General features: G+C 43.7%; 1 protein-coding gene across 1 annotated transcript; it reads left to right on the top strand.

Moving 5' to 3' along the window:
• The first annotated feature begins 11493 nt into the window (after positions 1-11493).
• On the top strand, positions 11494-22846 carry LOC141077569 (uncharacterized). The gene is made up of 3 exons (XM_073564566.1): positions 11494-11514; positions 11625-11723; positions 21795-22846. Exon 3 carries the CDS (start codon positions 21944-21946, stop codon positions 22727-22729), a length of 786 nt encoding a protein of 261 aa, XP_073420667.1. The 5' UTR covers positions 11494-11514; positions 11625-11723; positions 21795-21943; the 3' UTR covers positions 22730-22846.
• The last annotated feature ends 878 nt before the right edge of the window (positions 22847-23724 follow it).

The following is a 23724-nucleotide window of genomic DNA, read 5'->3' as shown; positions in this document are numbered from 1 at the left end:
GAAGTTTATAACGCCTGGGCGTGAAAATAAAAAATTTGTATTTTTTCCACAAACATGATCTATTAGTCACCATTTTTTTATTTTCCCAAGGGTACCAGGAGAAATTGGACCCCGAAAGTTGTTGTCAAATTTGTCCTGAGTATGCTGATACCCCATATGTGGGAGATAACTACTGTATGGGCACACGTCGATGCTCGAAAGGGAAGTAGTGACGTTTTGGAATGCAGACTTTGATGGAATGGTCTGCGGGTGTCATGTTGCCTTTGGAGAGCCCCTAATGTACCTAAACAGTGGAAACCCCCCACAAATGACCCCATTTTGAAAACTAGACCCCCTAAGGAACTTATCTAGATGTGAGGTGAGCACTTTGAACCCCCAAAGGCTTCACAGAAGTTTATAATGCCAGGGCATGAAAATAAAAAAATCGTATTTTTTCCACAAACATGATCAATTAGTCCCCAATTTTTTTATTTTCCCAAGGGTAACAGGAGAAATTGAACCCCAAAAGTTGTTGCCCAATTTGCCCTGAGTACGCTGACACCCCATATGTGGGAGAAAACTACTGTATGGGCACACGTCAGGGCTCGGAAGGGAAGTAGTGACGTTTTGGAATGCAGACTTTGATGGAATGGTCTGCGGGTGTCATGTGTGTTTGGAGAGCCCCTGATGTACCTAAACTATTGAAACTCCCCACAAGTGACCCCATTTTGGACACTAGACCCCCCACAGAACTTATCTAGATGTGTGGTGAGCACTTTGAACCCCCAAGTGCTTCACAGAAATTTATAATGCTCGGACGTGAAAATATAAAAATCATTTTTTTCCACAAAAATTATATTTTTGCCCCCAATTTTTTATTTTCCTAAGGGTAATTTGTCCTGAGTAGGCTGATACCCTACATGTGGGGGTAAAACACTGTTTGGGCGCATGGCAGAGCTTGGAAGGGAAGGAGCACCATTTGACTTTTTCAACTCAGAATTGGCTGGAATTGAGATCAGACGCCATGTTGCATTTGGAGAGCCCCTGATGTGCCCAAACAGTGGAAATCCCCAATTCTAACTCCAACCCGAACCCCAACACACCCCTAACCCTAATCTCAGCCCTAACCCTAACCTTAACCCTAACCCTACCCTAACCCTAGCCCTAACCCTAATGGAAAAATGGAAATAAATACATTTTTTTTATTTTATTATTTTTCCCTAACTAAGGGGGTGATAACGGGGGGTTTGATTTACTATTTATGGCGGTTTTTATTTTTGGCAGCTGTCGCATGCTATAAGACGCTTTTTATTGAAAAAATAGTTTTTGCATCACCACATATTGAGAGCTATAATTTTTCCGTATTTTGACCCACCGAGTCATGTGAGGTCTTATTTTTTGCGGGACGAGTTGACGTTTTTATTGGTACCATTTTCGGGCACGTGACTTTTTTGATCGCTTTTTATTCCGATTTTTGGGACGCAGAATGAACAAAAACCAGCGTTTCATGAATTTCTTTTGGGGGGGTGCGTTTACACCATTCCGCGTGCGATAAAATTGATAAAGCGGTTTTATTCTTCGGGTCAGTACGGTTACAGCGATACCTCATTTAGGTCGTTTTTTTATGTTTTGTCGGTTTTACGCAATGAAAACTATTTTATATAAAAAATAATTATTTTTGCATCGCTTTATTCTGCGAGCTATAACTTTTTTATTTTTTCGCTGATGATGCTGTGTGGCAGCTCATTTTTTGCGGGACAAGATGACGTTTTCAGCGGTACCATGGATATTTATATGTGTCTTTTTGATCACGCGTTATTACACATTTTGTTTGGCAGTATGAAAATAAATAAATATTTTTTGCTTTGTTTTTATTTTTATTTTTTAAGAGGTTCGCTAAAGGGGTTAACTAATGGGACAGTTTTATAGGGCGGGTCGTTATGGACGCGGCGATATCTAATATGTGTACTTTTATTGTTTTTTTTTTATTATTTCCAAAAAATGGATTTATTTGGGGGAATATTTTTTTCTTTTTTCTAATTTATTTGGTGATTTTTTTAAATTTATTTTAAAACTTTTTTTTAGTTTTTTTTAACTTTATTAAATAGTCCCAGGTGGGACATCACTGTCCTGTGACAGATCGCTGATCTGTCACATCACAGATCACTGTGACAGATCAGCGATCTGTCACAGGCACTGCAGAAGGCTTCCTCATGCCTGCGCTTTGCAGGCACTGAGGAAGCCAGCTTCCTGCAGGCCCCCGAAGGCCTCCGTCGCCATCTTGGATTCGGGGGCCTGCAGGAAAGGAGCCCCCCGCAGCAGCGCTGCACATTGCGCTGCCGTGGGGGGCTCAGGGAAGCACGGAGGGAGCCCCCTCCCTGCTGATGCTTCCCTTTAACCCCCGGTACACCGCGATCATGTTTGATCGCGGTGTGCAAGGGGTTAACGTGTCGGGGACGGTCCGTGACACATTGTGCCGGGTGTCAGCTGTGATAATCAGCTGACACCCGGCCGCGATCAGCGGCGCTCACCACGTGGGCGCCACTGATCGCGGTAGACGTACTATCCCGTCCATGGGCATAGGGGCCCGGGTCCCATGGACGGGATAGTACGTCTGATGTCAGGAAGGGGTTAAAGTAAGATTTATATGATACCGTTACCTGCTCAGATCTATAAACTACAAAGCCAAATAACAGCGTACGTAGAATGTGCTGACAGTGTTCAGAAGGGAAGGAGCGCCATTTAGCTATTTGAATAAAGATCTTGCTGAAATAGTTTGCAGACACAATTAGTGATGAGCGAGTATACTCGTTGCTCGGGTGTATTCCAAGTATTTTGGCGTACTCGGAGATCTAGTTTTCGTCATCTCAGCTGCATGATTTGTGACTTGTAGACAGGACAAATACATGTGGGAATTCCCTAACAAACAGGCATTACCACATGTATTCAAGCTGTCTAGCAGTCGCAAATCATGCAGCTGAGACGACAAAAACTAAATCTCCGAGCACACCAAAATACTCGGAGGACATCCGAGCAATGAGTATACTCGCTCATCAAAAGATATCCACCATGAACATGCTTGGCACTACCTTCTCTGCTTTACATATCCCAAGGATTGCCTTGCTCATCGCCCTTTAACACCGTTACATGGACCTAGACTTACACAGGGACCCCTAGGCTTGGACCATGGTGTTACCTGCTATTCCGTGGTATTAGATGGCAAGAAGAATAGTCAGGTAGCTGGGTCAGACCCAGAAGGACAGAATACAGAATCAGAAGACACAAGAGTTGTCAGTAAACGGGCCACGGTCACAGCAGAAAACAAATACACAAGCCGGGAGCTGAGCACAGAGGACTGAACCAGAGGAGAACAACGCTGTATCTGGCAGATTCCGGCCATGTGCTTTGGGCTTTAGTAGGGTGAGGTACTATCCAATTGGCTGAAGTAGGGAGCAGATTACTCCAGCTGGACAGCAGGAACAGATCCCAGACGAGATTAGACACACCATATGCAGAAGCCCTAATATAACTAAATGAGGCTGGTTTCACATTTGCGTTTTTTTTTGCGCTGGAAAAAACGCATACGTGCGCATGCGTTTTTTCCCCTATATTTAACATGGGTGCGCTTACGTGCGCATTGGCATACGCACGTATGCGTTTTTTGTGCGCTGCATTTTTTGGGGTGTGCGATTTTATTTTCAAGATGCAACATGTTGCATTTTTTGGTCCGACCAACTGCTTAAAAAGAAACGCATGCGCACGTTTTGCGCAAAAATTGACCATTATGGCCTATGGATGAGCATACGTGCGCATTAGCAAGCGCATGTATGCGTTTTTTTGGCGCATGCGTTTCTTTTGGTGTCCACTAGTTAGACTAGTTATAAAATTCCCAACCTAAAAAAAGGCTATATAAAGGAGGTGTCTGCCAACACTGTACCACAACTATACAGACACACTGGAGAGCAGAAATTCTGCAAGAAACGAACCCATCTTCAATCCCAGCTTCAGCGTCAAGAATGTGAGTATTATTACATATAATAATGTATGCCTGTCCTTTTAAATTGTATATGTACTAATGCGTTTTATTATTTTTACATGCAGTATGTCTTCGGAATCTGAATATTCCCCATCCCGGCAGGAACTGGCGCAAGCAGACCGTGAGGTGATTATTTTCGTGCGTTTGGTAAGTATATCTGCTGCTTCTCCAAATCTCTTACGTTTTTTTTTTTTTTTCAGACATCGTCATCTTCTGCGGACGTGACTACTGAGGGCGAACAGCAGGAGCAGCCAAGCCAAGTCCCGGTGGTGATACGTAATGTAAGTATCAAATTATTTGTGATGTTCTTTATTTTTTATCTTCTATATTTCCTCTTTTCTGTATCTCTTTTGTAACTTTTTATTCACTCAAAATTCGAATATTCTAATGAATGTGTTTTGTCTAGGTTCCACAACGAGATGAAGACGTTTGCCTGGATAATGAGCAGCTTATCCGCCTGGTCCAGGAGCGTGGTCCGTTGTGGGACAGCTGTGACCGGCTGTACAAGGACAATGTGGTGACCCGGCGGCTATGGAATGAGGTGGCCGCAGCATTGATGGATGGCTGGGACAGCGCCACTGCAGCCTCCAAAAGGGCGTTTTACCTTTGTTATGCTGCAGTGACTAAATTTCATGGGAAGCCTTGGTAACTTTAGGCTGAAACCCCGGGGCCCCTGCGGTGTCCCTCAGACTAGGGGAAACCCTGTCTGTCCCTCAACCCAGGGTTTATACTGAAGGTGTGCCTGCCTGGGCCTCCACCCTGTCCTTGTCTCCTGTCCAGCCCTAAGCTGAACCCTCCACCCAGTGAGGAGACCAAACACCAGACCCCACAAATAAGTATGGACAGGGATAACGGAAATACACCACACCGCGTACACACAGGGGAATACAGTAATGTGCAAGGGCAACCAAATAATACAACACAGGGAGGCAAAATGGCAACAATGGAAAAATACTACTCCAGCAACCGTATGCTCCTTAGACCACCACTCCAGACCGGTATCGCTTAGCACATGCAAGAGCTATAGTAGGCGACGCCCATAGTCACACAGGGCAATTTAAAGACAGAGGGCGTGGCTAAGCCCTCAGCCAGAATGACAACCTGGTTAACCCAATCCAAGCCGGATCGGAAGACCAACCAGCGCCGCTGAGAACCATGTGGTAGGATGGGGTATTACCACTGTCTGCCGGACACCCTGGTGCGAACAGTATCCGACATGACAGTACCCCGCCTTCTACGAGGGACCCCAGGAACCTCACAATGTCGAGGACCCGGCTTGTCCGGATGGCGGCGATGAAACACTGTAATCAGTCGGTCCGCATGTATGTCCGAGGCCAGCACCCAAGTCCTCTTCTCAGGACCATAGCCACGCCAGTGGACCAAGTACTGTAGAGTGCGACGCACTACCCGAGAGTCAACCACCTTGGACACCTCAAACTCCAATGTGCCATCCACCAAGACGGGAGGTGGTGGCACGGGAGAAACATCAACAGCACCCACGACTTTCTTAAGTAACGCCTTGTGAAACACATTGTATCTTGTATACGGCAGGTAACTCTAAATGAAATGCCACAGGGTTAATAATTGCGGAGAATGATCCTAAAAGGACCAATGAACCTGGGCCCCAACTTAAGCGATGGTATTTTGAGTTTGATGTTCCTTGTAGACAACCACACCCAATCACCCACACACAGGTCCGGACCAGGCACATGTCTACCGTCAGCCACACGTTTATACCTAGAACCTACATTCAGCAAGCGCTGCTTTACTCTCCTCCAAACGGATGACAATTGTGCTCCCAACTGGTCCTCCTCAGGGACACCTGCAGAGCTCCCTTGGCGCAAGGTACAGAATTGGGGATGTTGACCATAAACACAAAAGAAAGGAGATTCCCCAGACGATTCCTGATAATGATTGTTTATCGCGAATTCAGCCAGAGGAAGAAACGCCGACCACTCTTCCTGATTGTCAGACACAAAACAGCGTAAGTATTGTTCTAGGTTTTGGTTCATACGCTCAGTATGCCCATTTGACTGAAAGCCGATGAATGAGACAATTTAATCCCTAGGCGTGAACAAAAAGCTCTCCAAAATTTTGCCACAAATTGTGTACCTCTATCAGATACAATGTCAGACGGGACACCATGAAGTCTGACCACCTCGCGAATAAATACCTGAGCAAGGGTCTTCGCATTGGGCAAAGATGGTAAAGCAACGAAATGCGACATTTTAGAGAACCGATCAACTATTACCAGAATGACCGTGTTCCCAGCCGAGGAGGGCAAATCCGTAATGAAATCCATGGAAATCTCAGTCCATGGCTTACTGGGCACACAGAGAGGATGCAATGTGCCAGCAGGACGGGAGCGTGGTGTCTTGGCCCGTGCGCACGTGGTACAGGCTGACACATATGAGGCCACGTCCTGACGGATTTTGGGCCACCAAAAACGACGTGATACAAGTTCCAGAATGCCCTTAACTCCTGGGTGACCTGCCAGGACAGTATCGTGATGTTCCCCTAACACTTTTAAGCGTAGGTGTAGTGGCACAAACGATTTATTAGGAGGCAGATCTGGCGGTACCTCCTCCTGAGCATCAGCAATCTCTGCCTCAACCTCTGTCGTGAGAGCCGAGACCACAACTCCCTTTTGGAGGATAGGCACCGGATCATCACGTGGCTCTCCACCCGGGAAACATCTGGACAAGGTATCCGCCTTAGTATTCTTAGAACCTGGTCGGTGTGTCACAAAAAAATTGAACCGGGTGAAGAATAACGCCCAGCGAGCCTGTCTGGGGGACAGGCGTTTAGCAGACTCTAAATAAAGCAGATTCTTATGGTCTGTTATAACAGTAATATGATGGACAGCCCCCTCCAAGAAGTGTCGCCATTCCTCAAATGCCAACTTGATGGCCAACAATTCCCTGTTACCAAAATCGTAATTACGCTCGGCCAGCGACAGTTTCTTGGAGAAGTAGGCACACGGATGCAATTCGCCCAAGGATGGACCCTGAGACAGTACCGCCCACACACCAACCTCTGATGCATCCACCTCCACGGTAAATGGTAGGGAGACATCAGGCTGAACCAAGATGGGAGCTGAAGCAAAACTGTTTTTGAGGAATTCAAATGCGCGCACAGCAGCCTCAGACCAGTCAAAAAAATTGGTACCTTTTTTAGTCATGTCGGTGAGCGGTTTAGCAATCATAGAAAAATTCTTAATAAATTTCCTATAATAGTTGGAAAAACCCAGGAATCGCTGAAGAGCCTTGAGATTATCAGGCCGATCCCACTGCAGCACCGCTTGCACCTTAGCGGTGTCCATTTTAAACCCTGAGGTGGAAATTACATAACCCAAAAAAGGTAATTCTTGGACGACAAATACACATTTCTCAAGCTTGGCATAGAGCTTGTTTTCCCTGAGCAACTTCAACACCTGCCTAACATGCTCTATGTGTGCATCACGGTCGCGTGAGTAAATAAGACTGTCATCAAGGTATATAATAACAAATTTCCCCAAGAGATGAGAAAAGACATCATTTATGAAATGTTGAAATACTGCTGGCGCGCTCGTCAACCCAAATGGTATCACCAAATTCTCAAAATGACCCTCAGGGGTATTAAATGCCGCCTTCCATTCATCCCCTTGACGGACTCTTATGAGATTGTACGCCCCCCTGAGGTCAAGCTTGGAAAACCATTTGGCACCAGACACCTGGTTGAACAAATCGGGTATCAGTGGCATCGGGTAGGGGTCATGAACCGTAATCTGGTTGAGTTCCCTGAAATCCAGACGCGGGCGTAATCCGCCATCTTTCTTCTTGACAAAGAAGAACCCCGCCGCCAATGGAGATGATGAAGGCCTGATGTGCCCTTTGCTTAGACTTTCTGCAATGTATTCTTTGAAAGCTTGCCTCTTAGGACCTGAGATATTAAACATCCTGGCTTTTGGTAACTTGGCCCCCGGTTTTAACCTAATAGCACAGTCATAGGGTCGGTGCGGTGGCAGCTCTGAACAACCTCTTTCAGAAAATACATCAGCAAAGTCCAGCAGTGGCTCCGGGATGCTGGGAGTCACAGCGAAGATACACGTGGCCAGACAACTCTCCTAGCAGTATCTGCTCCACTGAATTATGTCCTGGGTTTTCCAGTCAATCACCGGATTGTGCATAGACAACCATGGAAACCCCCGAACTATCTGAGCAGGTAAATTACTGAGCACCTTACATGTTACCCGCTCAGAGTGTAGGACCCCAATGTGGAGTTTTACATCAGCCACAAACTCTTTAATCTCCCCTTGTGAGAGAGGGGAGGCATTGATGGTAACCACCCGGATAGGATTAGGCAGCGTCTCCACCTTAAATCCCGCAGTACGCGCAAACTTTTCATCAATGAGATTAGCGGCTGAACCACTATCTACAAATACAGTAATCGACAGCTCTTGGCCCCCGATAACTACCTTGGCAGGGAGCATACACTGGGAGACCACCACGGAGGATATGCAAAGGCTCAGACTAGACTCCTCCAAACCCTCTGAGCCTAGCAGTTTTCCGCCGGCATGTCTTTCTTAGGTACCAGGGGGCAAGCATTAATAAAATGTCCTTTTTTGCCACAAAAAAAACAGACCCCTTGCTTTCTGGGCAAGGGACATTAATGCTTGTTATTATGTGTATGTGATATACCAGCAATCTGCATAGGTTCCACGGATTCACCTGGGGCGACCTCACCAGAGACTGCCCCTCCCCCCACAGGCTATGTCTCCTGCGACCTCTGACGAAAACGGCGATCAATGCGTACTACAAGCACCATAGCAGCCCCAGAGAGGCGGGAGTCTCATACATTAGCAGAGTTTGTTTAACCCTTCCAGAAACCCCATGCAAAAATTGACTCCTTAGTGCAGGGTCATTCCATTGAGTGTCCACAGCCCAGCGACGAAATTCCGTACAATAATCCTCCGCCAGTCGCTCACCCTGGAGTAGAGAGTGTATTTTAAACTCTGCTAAAGCCAGTCTGTCAGGATCGTCATAGATTAAACCCAGAGCAGAAAAAAAAGGTCTGCAGACTCAAATGCTGGTGAATCAGAAGGTAGTGAAAACGCCCATGCTTGTGGGTCACCACCCAGCAAGGAAACTACCAAGCCCACACGCTGAGCCTCATTTCCTGAGGAGAGAGGACGCATGCGAAAATACAATTTGCAGGATTCACGAAATACAACGAACTTACAGCGATCACCAGAGAATCGTTCAGGGAGAGGTAACTTAGGTTCAGCTGCCCTGGCTGCTGCCTCAGTTTGCACAGCTGGAACTGAGAGGCCTTGTTGCTGGACCGCCCCCCTCAGTTCAGTGACCTGAATGGACAGAGCCTCCAGCTGCTTGGTTATGGAGACTATAGGATCCATGGTAAATAATCCTCTTTTTTTTTTTTGGGCCGACTATAATGTCATGGGAAGCCTAGGTAACTTTAGGCTGAAACCCCGGGGCCCCTGCGGTGTCCCTCAGACTAGGGGAAACCCTGTCTGTCCCTCAACCCAGGGTTTACACTGAAGGTGTGCCTGCCTGGGCCTCCACCCTGTCCTTGTCTCCTGTCCAGCCCTAAGCTGAACCCACCACCCTCCACCCAGTGAGGAGACCAAACACCAGACCCCACAAATAAGTATGGACAGGGATAACGGAAATGCACCACACCGCGTACATACAGGGGAATACAGTAATGTGCAAGGGCAACCAAATAATACAACACAGGGAGGCAAAATGGCAACAATGGAATATACTACACCAGCAACCGTATGCTCCTTAGACCACCACTCCAGACCGGTATCGCTTAGCACAAGGCAAGAGCTATAGTCGGCGACGCCCATAGTCACACAGGGCAATTTAAAGACAGAGGGCGTGGCTAAGCCCTCAGCCAGAATGACAACCTGGTTAACCCAATCCAAGCCGGACCGAAAGACCAACCAGCGCCGCTGAGAACCATGTGGTAGGATGGGGTTTTTCCGCTATCTGCCGGATACCCTGGTGCGAACAGTGTCCGACATGACACTATTGTCCTTGATGGCACTGTTGGGTTTCGGGCTAGATATATTCTAGCAGGAAACCCAACAGTGTCATCTTGCTCAACAGTGACTGCTTTGGGTATTGTATTGCTGTATTTTGCCGCTGTGACTATTGTCCTTGATGGCACTGTTGGGTTTTGGGCTAGATATATTCTAGCAGGAAACCCAACAGTGTCATCTGGCTCAACAGTGACTGCTTTGGGTATTGTATTGCTGTATTTTGCCGCTGTGACTATTGTCCTTGATGGCACTGTTGGGTTTCGGGCTAGATATATTCTAGCAGGAAACCCAACAGTGACTGCTTTGGGTATTGTATTGCTGTATTTTGCCGCTGTGACTATTGTCCTTGATGGCACTGTTGGGTTTCGGGCTAGATATATTCTAGCAGGAAACCCAACAGTGTCATCTGGCTCAACAGTGACTGCTTTGGGTATTGTATTGCTGTATTGTGCCGCTGTGACTATTGTCCTTGATGGCACTGGTGGGTTTTGGGCTAGATATATTCTAGCAGGAAACCCAACAGTGTCATCTGGCTCAACAGTGACTGCTTTGGGTATTGTATTGCTGTATTTTGCCACTGTGACTATTGTCCTTGATGGCACTGTTGGGTTTCGGGCTAGATATATTCTAGCAGGAAACCCAACAGTGTCATCTGGCTCAACAGTGACTGCTTTGGGTATTGTATTGCTGTATTTTGCCGCTGTGACTATTGTCCTTGATGGCACTGTTGGGTTTCGGGCTAGATATATTCTAGCAGGAAACCCAACAGTGTCATCTGGCTCAACAGTGACTGCTTTGGGTATTGTATTGCTGTATTTTGCCGCTGTGACTATTGTCCTTGATGGCACTGTTGGGTTTCGGGCTAGATATATTCTAGCAGGAAACCCAACAGTGTCATCTGGCTCAACAGTGACTGCTTTGGGTATTGTATTGCTGTATTGTGCCGCTATGACTATTGTCCTTGATGGCACTGTTGGGTTTTGGGCTAGATATATTCTAGCAGGAAACCCAACAGTGTCATCTGGCTCAACAGTGACTGCTTTGGGTATTGTATTGCTGTATTTTGCCGCTGTGACTATTGTTCTTGATGGCACTGTTGGGTTTCGGGCTAGATATATTCTAGCAGGAAACCCAACAGTGTCATCTGGCTCAACAGTGACTGCTTTGGGTATTGTATTGCTGTATTGTGCCACTGTGACTATTGTCCTTGATGGCACTGTTGGGTTTAGTGATAGCATATGTCGTGCATGAAACACAATTGTTCATGTTGTTGGTTTGTTTTTCCAACAGTGGACAAAGTCCGAACACGTTGGCGCTCGATCAAGGACCGCTTCAACAGTGATGTTCGTGCTGAGGGCCAGGTTCGCAGTGGATCTGCGTCAAGGACAAGAACAAGATACCGTCACTATCACGCGTTGCAGTTCCTAAGTCCGGTCCTTGCCACCAGATCGTAAGTATTATAATTTTTGGGTTTTTATTTATATTAATCTGTGTTTTTCTAATCCACAGCTGATGCTTCTTGTAAAGGCATGATAGTAATGATTTTCCTTTCTTCCACAGCACCTGGAGCAGCACCCTGCAACCTGGCCCTGGAGCGGTCCTTCATCGGACGTCCTCTGACCTGTCCCAGCCATCCGACAGCCAGGAAGCACCTTGCAGGTCAGCCACACAGACAGCTAGTGACCAGGAAGCTGGTCCATCAGGTGTTCCCCTGTCCCAGGTCTCTGCCACTGGTTATGCAGGCACTATCTGCCAGCGGCAGAGGGCCTTGGACAGGAATGTCTTGCCTGAGTTTATGCACTTGAGCGAGGCCTTTAATGCCAGCCTCAAGTCGCTGTCCGACAGATAGGAAAGCGGTTTTTCACTCATGGAACGTGGTTTTAACCACATGCAACACCGCTTCCTGTCGAACAGCGCCTTGACCGTCTGGAGGCCGACCTCAACAGACCAGCGCACCATTTTTTTAGTAAGATTGAAAAGGGCATGGCGGAACACCTTAGTCCTGAGCAACAGCTGATTGTGCTGCAGGCCTGCAACAATGCTTTCTTGCAGGCTATGCAGCATAATCGGTATGGGCAGCAGTCAGTGGTGTCATTTCCACCTGTGCCACCATTGACTCGCTTCACCTCACTACCGACTTGTGCTGCATACCACTGCACGGACACCTCTATTCAAAGCCAGGACACCCACCGTTACACCACCACAAGTCTGAGTGCAGCTGGTCACTTCACCAACACCACCATGGCAAGCGCTGCTCCTGTCTGGAGCACCACCGCCACCCCCATGCATGCTTGGAGCACAGCCACCACTACGCAAATGTGGAACAGCCCTGCCACAAACACTACAACATGTAGTAGCCCTGCCACCACCACTCCGCAAACCTGGACCATCACTGCCGCCACCAGTCCTCCTGCAAGGACGAGCACTGCCACTGCCACCATAGAGCATCAGCAGCTGCAGCAGCAGCCACAGCAGCAGCCACAGCAGCAGCAGCCACAGCAGCAGCAGCCACAGCAGCAGATGGGGGACCCACATTCGTTATTTGCTCCAAGTTCAATGCGCCAACAATCAAGGTGGGCATTGGGCCCAAATAGGTCCAGGAAGAAAAGTTTGTGTAAACAAGCACTTCGGACCAATGTACCTGAACCTCTTTCATCTCCTCAACCTTTTCTACTTCAAGTCCCATAACTGGACTCCCTTCCCCCACAAGTTTTGTTGCCCCTTCCCCTAGAACACCTTCTTCAACTGTAAGTTCTGCATCTTCCCTGCATACCACCAACTTGCAACCATATACCCCCAAACGCAGAAAAAAATAAAGTTTTGTTTAATTTTTCTGTTTCAAAATAAATTAAAATTTCTGGTTCACCATAAGTTTGATTAATGTTTTTGGCGCCGCTCACACACACTGCACCGTACACACAATGCGACTTTAACTTTGCAAGGTGTCATAAAAAGTGTTTGGAGGATTGGCTGTTTTTACCATCCTCATTTCACTTACTGTGATTCTAGGCAAGGGGGATTATTGATATACCTTGTAATTAACAACATACTCTTGTGTGTTGAATCCACTCATGGGTAAAATACACATCATATGTTAAATACCAAGGCATAGTATAGTCATACCAAGGCCTAGTATAATTGTTAAATACCAAGGCCTAGTATTATAACTAGAGTTTTAACGACTAGGATCTGGTTTTCGGGCCAAAAAAAGGCAAGTTTATTGCGAAACATTACCACAATGGGAAATAAAAGTTGGAATTGAGCTGATTACATTCATCCACTCAATGCAGACTTTTATTCCCCATTGACTTGCATTCGGGTTAGGTTTTGAACAAATCCTTTTTTAACACTAGTTGTACAAGTTTCATTTGAAAAAAATTTGGTTTCCTGAAACCCGATCCTACCAAAGTCGCTCAAATGTCATAATCATAACTATTTATCTATCAATCATGGCCTGGTTATATTGATCAATCATGGCCTGGTTAATACACATATCATATTTAACCTGCAGCTTTGCTTACGTACCAATATATTTCACGCAGACTAGCGATGCTGCATTTTAACTCATATGTGTATTTACCTGCCCAGGTGTGAGAACATCATGAATTCACAGGTATACATGGGAATTTTTTTATTTTATTGGAGTGTAAAAAGCATAGTGCACTCGGTACTGGTAGCAAATCAGGTTTTTTATTAACATTAACAAACAAAAACATTTACACCATTTCATCTTGCCAGTGCACCCGTCCTACATCAGAGACAAAGTAGACCGCAAATTGGTCCCTCATTTGGCCAACTTCAACGGATGACCTGAGAGGGTGCTGAGTGAATTCAGGCAATGGGTTAGGAGCATCATCATCGAGTTCAAAGGTCGGGTGCTCTTTAGCTATCACAAAATTATGTAGAACCACACAGGCCTTCACCACCTCATCGACTGTTTCAAGTTTAAGATTAATGGCTGTGCCGAGAATTCGCCATCTTGAGACAAGAATCCCAAAAGCACACTCGACAGTTCTTCTGGCCCTGGTCAGCCTGTAATTAAATATTTTTTTGGTGTGGTCCAAGTCCCGGCTGGAGTAGGGTTTCAATAGGTTTGCGCACATTTGAAAAGCCTCATCCCCAACCATTACAAAGGGCAGTGGCGGAGCTTCGGTGTGGGGAAGAGGCCATGGCATAGGGAAATTAAATTGTTTGCCATACAACCTCCGGCCCATGTCTGAGTTTTTAAAAGCCTGTGAGTCATTACCATGGCCAAATGCTCCAATGTCCACTGCTACAAACATACATCCGGCATCCGGATGTCTTCCAGGTGCAAAAATTAAAGATGTGTCTGACAGGATATCAGGACTCTTCAGACCTACAGATGACTACCCATTCCTGCTACTACATGTGGGGACAAATGACACGGCAAGAAATGACCTGGAAACCATCTGCAGAGACTTTGAAGACTTAGGCAAGAAAGTGAAAGAACTGGGAACGCAGGTGGTCTTCTCTTCCATCCTCCCAGTGGATGGCCATGGAACAAGGAGGTGGAATAAGATTCTGCAGGTGAATAACTGGCTACGTCGATGGTGCCATCAGCAACGATTTGAATTTCTGGATCACGGAGTGAATTACCTTTACGATGGACTACTTGCTAGAGATGGGGTGCACCTTACGAAGACTGGAAAACATGTATTTGGAAGTCGCCTTGCTACACTTGTAAGGAGAGCTTTAAACTAGAACAACATGGGAAGGGAAGCAAAAGACCAGAAAAAGCCATACACCTGACAAATGCTATTGAGAACTCTGCTATTAGAAGTGGAAAGGAAGAACAAAGACGAAAGAATCTAATTAATAAAAATATTGGAGAAAGAGAAACCAATCACAAACTATAATGTTTCTATACTAATGCACAAAGCATGGGCAACAAACAAGGAGAATTGGAACTACTAACACAGGAAAAGAAATATGATGTCATTGGAATCACTGAAACTTGGTGGGACAATACACATGATTGGAATACAAGACTAGAAGGATACAACTTATTTGCAAGAAACAGACTTGATAAACGAGGAGGAGGTGTTGCATTGTATGTTAGAAACGCGTATATCTGCACAGAGATTGAAGCTTCAGAGGGAAGAATACAAGGATAGAACAATGGAAAGGACACCATTGTAGGCATTTACTACAGGCCGCCTGTGCAAGCTGAAGATATGGATGAACTCTTTATGCATCAAATGGCCAAGTTCTCCAAAAAATATGACATAGTTGTCATGGGAGATTTCAACTATCCAGACATTTGTTGGGAATCTCTCTCAGGCAAAACTAACAGGTCAAGGAAATTCTTATCCTCTCTTGCTGACAACTTTATCTTCCAAAAGGTAGGGGAGAAAACAAGGGGAACTGCTACCTTGGATCTAATCCTTATAAACAGGGAGGAAATGGTTGAGGAGGTAAAAGTGGCTGGGACCCTAGGAGGTAGCAACCATGCTATTTTAGAATTTTGGATAACTAGAGGAGGAAGACCTGTGAAGACTCAGACGTCAAGGTTAGACACCTCGCCACAGCCGGAGATCTAAATAAGCCTAAAGAGAGAAAAGGGAAAAACTGACTGCCCCAGAGCAGACCCCAAAGCAATAGGCAGCCCCCAACATATAATGACGGTGAAATGAGATGAAAACTCTAACACAGATAGAAAGATAGGTTGAGCAAATGATGGGGCCCAAGCTAACTAAAAAGGACAGGACAGAAAAGCTGCTGTCTGCAATCCGAGAAAACCCTGCTAAAAATATTACCAACACAACTAATAAGCAAAAAGGATCCTGAAGTCACTAGACTTCAAACCCTATATCAGCAATCAGAATATTCTGAAAGCAGAGCAAAAGAGAACACTGATCAAGGAATAAGAATACAGCACATCCCCGGCCGGGGATGGCTGAACTCAAAAAACAAGGTAAACAAAACCAAAACTAATAAGTTCAATAGCAGAGCAAAAACTTATCTTTGAGAAGCAGAAATCAGACTGGTCTCCAAGAATCCAGCAGAGAAATCACCAGCCACTCAGAAGGGCGTCGGCTGCCTTATATCTAATCTGAAGTTCCTGTTACCCAGTCACAATCCACCTGATCAGGTGTTTGATTTCTTTCATCCAAATCAGCCTCACTACATTCCTTCACCAGAAGAGGGTGATCCTCGGACACAAACGGTGAATGTACAGATAAGCTCACAACAGAAAATCTTGAAAAATGAAATTCTCAAAGCACAATTGTTAACAATTCCAAAAAGACGGAAGAATAGGAAGCATTTAAGGAAACCAGGATGGATGAACACAGAACTTAAGCACATGCTAAAAAGGAAGAAAAAAATGTTTATAAAATGGAAAGAGGGAGGCATATCTAAAGAAGAATATAATGCTGCCTGCAGAACCTGCAGGGCACAAATCAGATTAACTAAAGCTGAAAATGAATTGAGGCTTGCAAGAGATGTCAAAAGCAATAATAAAGGATTTTGGGGATATGTCAAAAGGAAAAGAAAAGTCAAAGATGCTATAGGATTTTTACAGGATGAAAATGATGAAATGGTAAGACAGGATGTTGAGAAGGCCGAAATTTTAAATTCCTATTTTGCATCTGTTTTCTCTCAGAAAGGAAATGTAACATCAACTGTTCTTCACTGTCCTATTAAGGGAATAGAAGAATCCAGGATATCTATAAACAGAAAGAAAGTGAGGAAACACTTAGCTAACCTATATGAATTCAAGTCTCCAGGTCCAGATGAATTACACCCCAGAGTACTGAAGGAGATAGCAGAAGAAATTTTTGAACCCCTCTCTATAATCTTTGAAAATTCTTGGAGAACAGGAGAAGCCCAGAAGACTGGAGAAGAGCAAATGTTGTTCCTATCTTCAAAAAGGGGAAGAAGGTGGACCCAGGCAACTCTAGGCCGGTGAGTCTGACTTCTATACCAGGAAAGATGTTTGAACAAATTATTAAACAACATGTATGTCAGTACCTTGATAAGAATGAAGTGATTAAACAGAGTCAGCATGGGTTTGTAACTAATAAGTCATGTCAGACTAACTTAATTTCCTTCTATGACGGAATCACTGATTGGATGGATCAAGGAAATGCTGTAGATATAGTATATCTTGACTTCAGCAAAGCATTTGACAAAGTATCGCATACAATCCTTATTGAAAAAATTACTAAGTATGGAATGGACAAGGCAACTGTTAGGTGGATTCATAACTGGCTTAGTGATCGGACCCAAAGAGTGGTCGTAAATGGCTGCACATCCAGTTGGACGAAGGTCTCAAGTGGGGTACCACAGGGCTCTGTCCTGGGCCCTGTATTGTTCAACATCTTTATCAATGATTTAGATGAAGGAATTGAGGGTAAACTGATTAGATTTGCTGATGACAAAAAGCTAGGAGGGATAGCTAATACTAGAGAAGAGAGAGAGGATTCAAAAAGATATAAATAAACTGGAGAAGTGGGCAGCAACTAACAGAATGGTTTTTAATAGGTTAAAATGCAAAGTACTACATCTGGGCAATAAAAATGAAAAAAGCATATACAGAATGGGAGGAATAGGGCTAAGCAACAGCACATGTGAAAAAGACTTGGGTATACTAATAGATCACAAACTGAATATGAGTCAACAGTGTGATGCAGCAGCAAAAAAGGCAAATACAATTCTAGGATGTATTAACAGAAGCATACAGTCTAGATCACGTGAAATCATTATTTCCCTCTACTCCTCTTTGGTCAGACCTCATCTGGAATATTGTGTCCAGTTTTGGGCACCACATTTTAAAAAAGACATCAAGAAACTGGAGCAAGTTCAGAAAAGAGCGACCAGAATGGTGACCGGTTTGCAAACCCTGTCTTATGAGGAAAGATTGCAGGATTTGGGAATGTTTAGTTTGCAAAAGAGAAAACTGAGAGGAGACTTAATAGCTGTCTACAAATATCTAAAGGGCTGTCACATTGTAGAAAGATCAACTTTATTCTCATTTGCACAAGGAAAGACTAGAAGCAATGGGATGAAACTGAATGGGAGGAGACACAGATTAGATATTAGAAAAAACTTTTTGACAGTTAGAGTGATCAATGAGTGGAACAAGCTGCCACGAGAAGTTGTGACTTCTCCTTCAATGGAAGTCTTCAAACAGAGGCTGGACAGACATCTGACTGGGATGATTTAGCGAATCCTGCTTTGAGCAAGGGGTTGGACCAAATGGCCCAGGAGGTCCCTTCCAACTCTACGATTCTATGATTCTGAAATGGCCATGAGTACTATTGAAAAGTACTTTTTGTAATTATAGTACTCAGATCCCGTTCTTTGGGGTTTGATGATCCGTATGTGTTTACCATCAACAGCTCCCAAACAGTTGGGGAAATTGCAGCCTGTCCAGAATTTGTCAGCAATTTCCATCCACTTTTCAGTGGTGGGCAGGGGCATAAATTCTGGACAAAGAACATTCCAGAGAGCCCGGCAGGTGTCCGCAACAATTCCAGACAAGGTAGAGATTCCAATACGGTACTGGAAGTGGAGTGAAGATAGGGTTTCTCCAGTCGCCAGGAATCTGCAAAACAGAGAAAGAATTAAAATTAATATTTCTGTATATGGTTTTGTAAAACTATAAAATAAAATATTAGTACATTCACGAAAAATAATTAGCCAAGATTTTGAATAGTACATGTAAAAAAAAAAACTATCAGACCCCACCACTTGGTTTTTAAAAATATTACGTACCGTAATGTCACCAGTAGCCGTTCCTCAGGAGGAATCGCACGACGGAACTGTGTGTCCTGTCTCCGTATGGATTCTTGGACACGACCAAGCAAATCCCTGAAGCTTTCTTGGGACATCCGGATATAATCTGTTAATTTCTCCGGGTTTGCCTGTAGCTCACTGTAGAGGGTGTGGTATGCGCCATGGCTCTCCCGGAGTTCAACAATCGGATGTATCCACATACGCCACCGCTGCCGTCTTCACTGCCTCTCTCTCTTCCTTTGTTCATGGCAAGCAACTGCATACGCCTGAGCCATCGCGATGTCCAAATCCAAGTTGAAGTGAAAACTCTTCCAGCGCAGATCCATGTTGACACGAGAAAAATCAAGCAAATGTGAAGAATACTGTAGACAGAGTCTATATATTAACATACCACACAGCCACTGACGTCCCATTGGTCGGGTGTGTTGGCAGATTGTTTTTTTTTTTTTTTGGGTGTGGACAAACAATCTTGAAAAAACGCATATGCACTAAAAACGCACTAAAAACGCATACAAACGCATAAAAACGCTGCGTTTTTTCCTGCATGCGCTTAAAAATGCTTGAAAAAAATGCAGCGTTTGTATGCGTTTTTTCCATGCGTTTTTATGCGCAAAAAACGCGCAGCAAGAAAACTCAAGTGTGAAAGTAGCCTGACAGAATAGTCAAAATCCCCATAAAGTGATTCCATTTTATAAATGAATTCACTGAGGGTTATAATCTATACACATGTGGTCAAAATTGTTGTTACCCCTCATTTAATGACAGAAAAACCCACAATGGTCACAGAAATGACTTGAATCTGACAAAAGTAATAATAAATAAAAAATCTATGAAAATGAACAAATGAAAGTCAGACATTGCTTTTCCACTATGCTTCTACAGATTTTTAAAAAAAAAAAATAAAATACATGAAATGGGCCTGGACAGAAATGATGGAACCCCTGAAAATAATGTGACAAAAGGGACATGTTACATCATGGTGTGTCCACTAATTAGCATCACAGGTGTCTACAATCCTGGAATCAGTGAGTGGCCTGTATAGAGGGCTACAGATACTCACTGTGCTGTTTGGTGACATGGGGTGTATCACACTCAACATGGACCAGAGGAAGCGAAGGAAAGAGATGTCTCAGGAGATTAGAAAAAAAATTATAGACAAACATGTTACAGGTAAAAGTTAAAAGACCATCTCTAAGCAGCTAATGTTCTTGTGAGTACAGTTGCACATATTATTCAGGAATGTAAGCTCCACGGGACTGTAGCCAACATCCCTGGACGTGACCGCAAGAGGAAAATTGATGACAAATCAAAGAGACGGATAATATGAATGGTAACAAAAGAACCCAGAAAAACTCCTAAACATATTAAAGGTGCACTTCATGCTCAATGAACATCAATTTCACATTGCACCATCCATCAGTATATGAGCCAAAGTGGACTTCATGGGAGACGACCAAGGAGGACACCATTGTTGAAAATAATCATAAAAAAGCCAGACTGGAATTTGTCAAACTACATGTTGACAAGCCACAACGCTTCTGGGAGAATGTCCTATGGACAGATGAGACAAAAATTGAACTTTTTGGCAAAGCACATCAGCTCTATGTCCTCAGACAGAAAAATGAAGCATATCACGAAAAGAAGACTGTCCCTACTGTGAAACATGGAGGAGGCTCTGTTATGCTCTGGGGCTGCTTTGCTGCATCTGGCACAGGGTTTCTAGAATGTGTGCAGGGAACAATGAAATCTCAAGACTGTCAAGGGATTCTAGAGAGAAATGTGCTGCTCAGTGTCAGAAAGCTTGGTCTCAGTCGCAGGTCATGGGTCTTGCTACAGGATAACAACACAAAACAGACAGCTAAAAACATGCAAGAATGGCTAAGAGGAAAACAATGGACTATTCTGAAGTGGTCTTCTATGAGCCCTGACCTAAATCCTATTGAGCATCTTTGGAAAGAGTTGAAACATGCCGTCTGGAAAATGCAACCTTCAAACATGAGACAGTTGCTCTTGAGGAGTGGGCCAAAATACCTGTCGAGAGGTGCAGAAGTCTCCTTGGCAGTTACAGAAATCGTTTGATTGCAGTGATTGCCTCAAAAGGTTGTGCAACAAAATATTTTAGTTAAGGGAACCATCATTTCTGTCCAGGCCTATTTCATGAGTTTTATTTTTTTAAATTCTGAGGAAGCATGGCTGAAAAGCAATGTCTGACTTTCATTTGTTAATTTTGATAGATTTTTTATTTATTATTACTTTTGTCAGATTCAAGTTATTTCTGTGACCATTGTGGGTTTTTCTGTCATCAAGCGAGAAGTACCAACAACTTTGACCACGTGTGTAGGAGGAGTGAATATTTTGACTCCACAGCCACTTTCCAGAAATGAATACGCAGTGGATGTTGGAGAGTGAAAATCACACATTTGCCATTTTCTTACCCAGCACATAGTGCCCAGATTGTGCTCCAGGAGACACACACCGCAAATTAAGCAGATTCTTCTCACTATAATATTACTAAATACAGGGATCCTAAATGTTGTTTGCGCACACTGCAAGACTCCGAAGTGAGAGCGGATTTTGCTGGATTGGTTTATGGAAACCTTGTTGCTTTTCAACAGCCTTTGAGCCACTAATAGTGTGGGAACCTCTGTTTTTCCATTGACAGATGATGGACCTGAGTGGGGACTTGTTTTTTGTGAGATGAGAATTGGTATTATTTTCGCCTACATAACATTGATTGGTTTCTTTTTATTCAATATTTGGGAGGCAGAATGAACAAACAGTTGAACACCGCACACTACTGGTTCATCCAACAAGGTTTTCTATTAGACTGTGAACTGTCATGGTCTTGATAAAAATAAATAAAGTTTTTTACATAACTTGCCATTTTTATGGACAGTGTAAGCAGAAATGTTCAAAAATATAAAACTGGGATATTTTATTAAAAATAATAATTGTATTTTATCTTAGCAGATGACTGTACCAGGAGATCAGAGGGACAGCTGACATCTTCAATTTTTAAATCTGATGATCTTGAGATCCTACAAGATACAACTGAAGTGATTGATATTACTCCAGATATACCATCATCCATTCACAGCAAAGATCTGTTATCTGATCCTATGAAACAGGTCCCATCTTCAGATTCATTACCGACTACTAAAGAAAATCAAAGTCACAAAAGAGGCAATAAAAAACAAACTGCTCCTACAGGAAAGAAGTCATTTTCATATTCAGACTGTGGGAAATATTTTACATGGAAATCACATTTTGTTAACCACATGAGAATTCACACAGGGGAGAAGCCTTTTTCCTGTTCAAAATGTGAGAAATGTTTTGCACGTAAATCACATTTTGTTACTCACCATAGAACACACACAGGGGAGAAGCCTTTTTCCTGTTCAGAATGTGGGAAATGTTTTAACCAGAAATCACATTTTGTTAATCACCAGAGAACTCACACAGGGGAGAAGCCTTTTTCCTGTTCAGAATGTGGGAAATGTTTTAGCAATAAATCAGATTGTGTTAATCACCATAGAACTCACACAGTGGAGAAGCCTTATTCTTGTTCAGAATGTGGGAAATGTTTTGCACGTAAATCACATTTTGTTACTCACCAAAGAACTCACACAGGGGAGAAGCCTTTTTCCTGTTCAGAATGTGGGAAATGTTTTAACAATAAATCAGATTGTGTTAAGCACCAGAGAATCCACACAGGAGAGAAGCCTTTTTCCTGTTCAGAATGTGGGAAATGTTTTAACAATAAATCAAATTGTGTTAAGCACCAGAGAATCCACACAGCAGAGAAGCCATATTCATGTTCAGAATGTGGGAAATGTTTTAAATGGAAAATAAGTCTTGATAGCCATCAAAGAACCCACACAGGGGAGAAGCCTTTTTCCTGTTAATGTGGGAAATGTTTTAACCAGAAAGTGCTTCTTGTTAGACATCAGAGCAGTCACGCAGAGAAGCTTTTTTCATTTTCTTAATGTGGAAAATGTTTTACTTGGAAATCAGTTGTTAATAAACATTAGAGACTTCACATGGGGAGAAGCCTTTTTTATGTTCATAGTGTTGGAATAATTTTAACCAAAACTGAATCTTCTTAAATGGGTTGTCTCTTGTCATTCCTCATGTTTGCTGACAAAAGGATAAAACTAAACTTTATTCCAAATGTAAAACTATACCCATAATTCACCCCCTGAAGGTTAGTCAGTAGGTGACTAATAGAAAAAACATGTACCCCACAGTTCAGTATATAGGGTGAGGTGACGTATACACACTCACTCTCCAAGCCTCTCATTTCTACGGGTTTCATCGTCCTCACCAAAGATGACTCATCAGGAGACTATTTAATATTGACCTACATTCAAGCGAGACTAGACAAAAAAAACTAAAATCATGTATCATGTTATCCGAAACAGTCAGAAAACTAGACACATATTGGCAGATCCCAGACCTCAAACTATATACTGTGTAAGTTTATAAGCTCCTCCAGTGTCAGGAATAGATAGAATGTGACAATACAGTATAATTCTTGTGTTTTTCTCCTATAGGGACTGCCCTAGTTTGGTAATGTAACTGCTGTTAATTAGTAGTGCAGACAAATTGTCCTAGACTAAACTCAGTCTTCAGACGGCCCAATATGTACCACTCAGGAAAACTTACCTGCTCCAAAGATCATTAGCAGCTTCTAACTAATGGCCATGCTGCGGTCTGTCAGGGAATGAGTGCAATATCGTTATAAAGACTAGAGATATGTGCAGTCATAATGTCTGGGAGATCTGTGCCATTATTTAGTATGAATATGGAAATTATCTCTGAAAGGTAAGTGTTCCCTGAGTGGTATATACTGTATTGTCACATACTATCTATTCCTGACACTGGAGGGGCTTATAAACTT

This window comes from Dendrobates tinctorius, unplaced genomic scaffold (assembly GCF_039654945.1).
Source record: "Dendrobates tinctorius isolate UK_male_01 unplaced genomic scaffold, ASM3965494v1 ptg000456l, whole genome shotgun sequence".
Taxonomy (NCBI): Eukaryota; Metazoa; Chordata; class Amphibia; order Anura; family Dendrobatidae; genus Dendrobates; species Dendrobates tinctorius.
The sequence above is the reverse complement of the archived record's forward strand: the minus strand, read 5'-3'. Positions and strand labels throughout refer to the sequence as shown.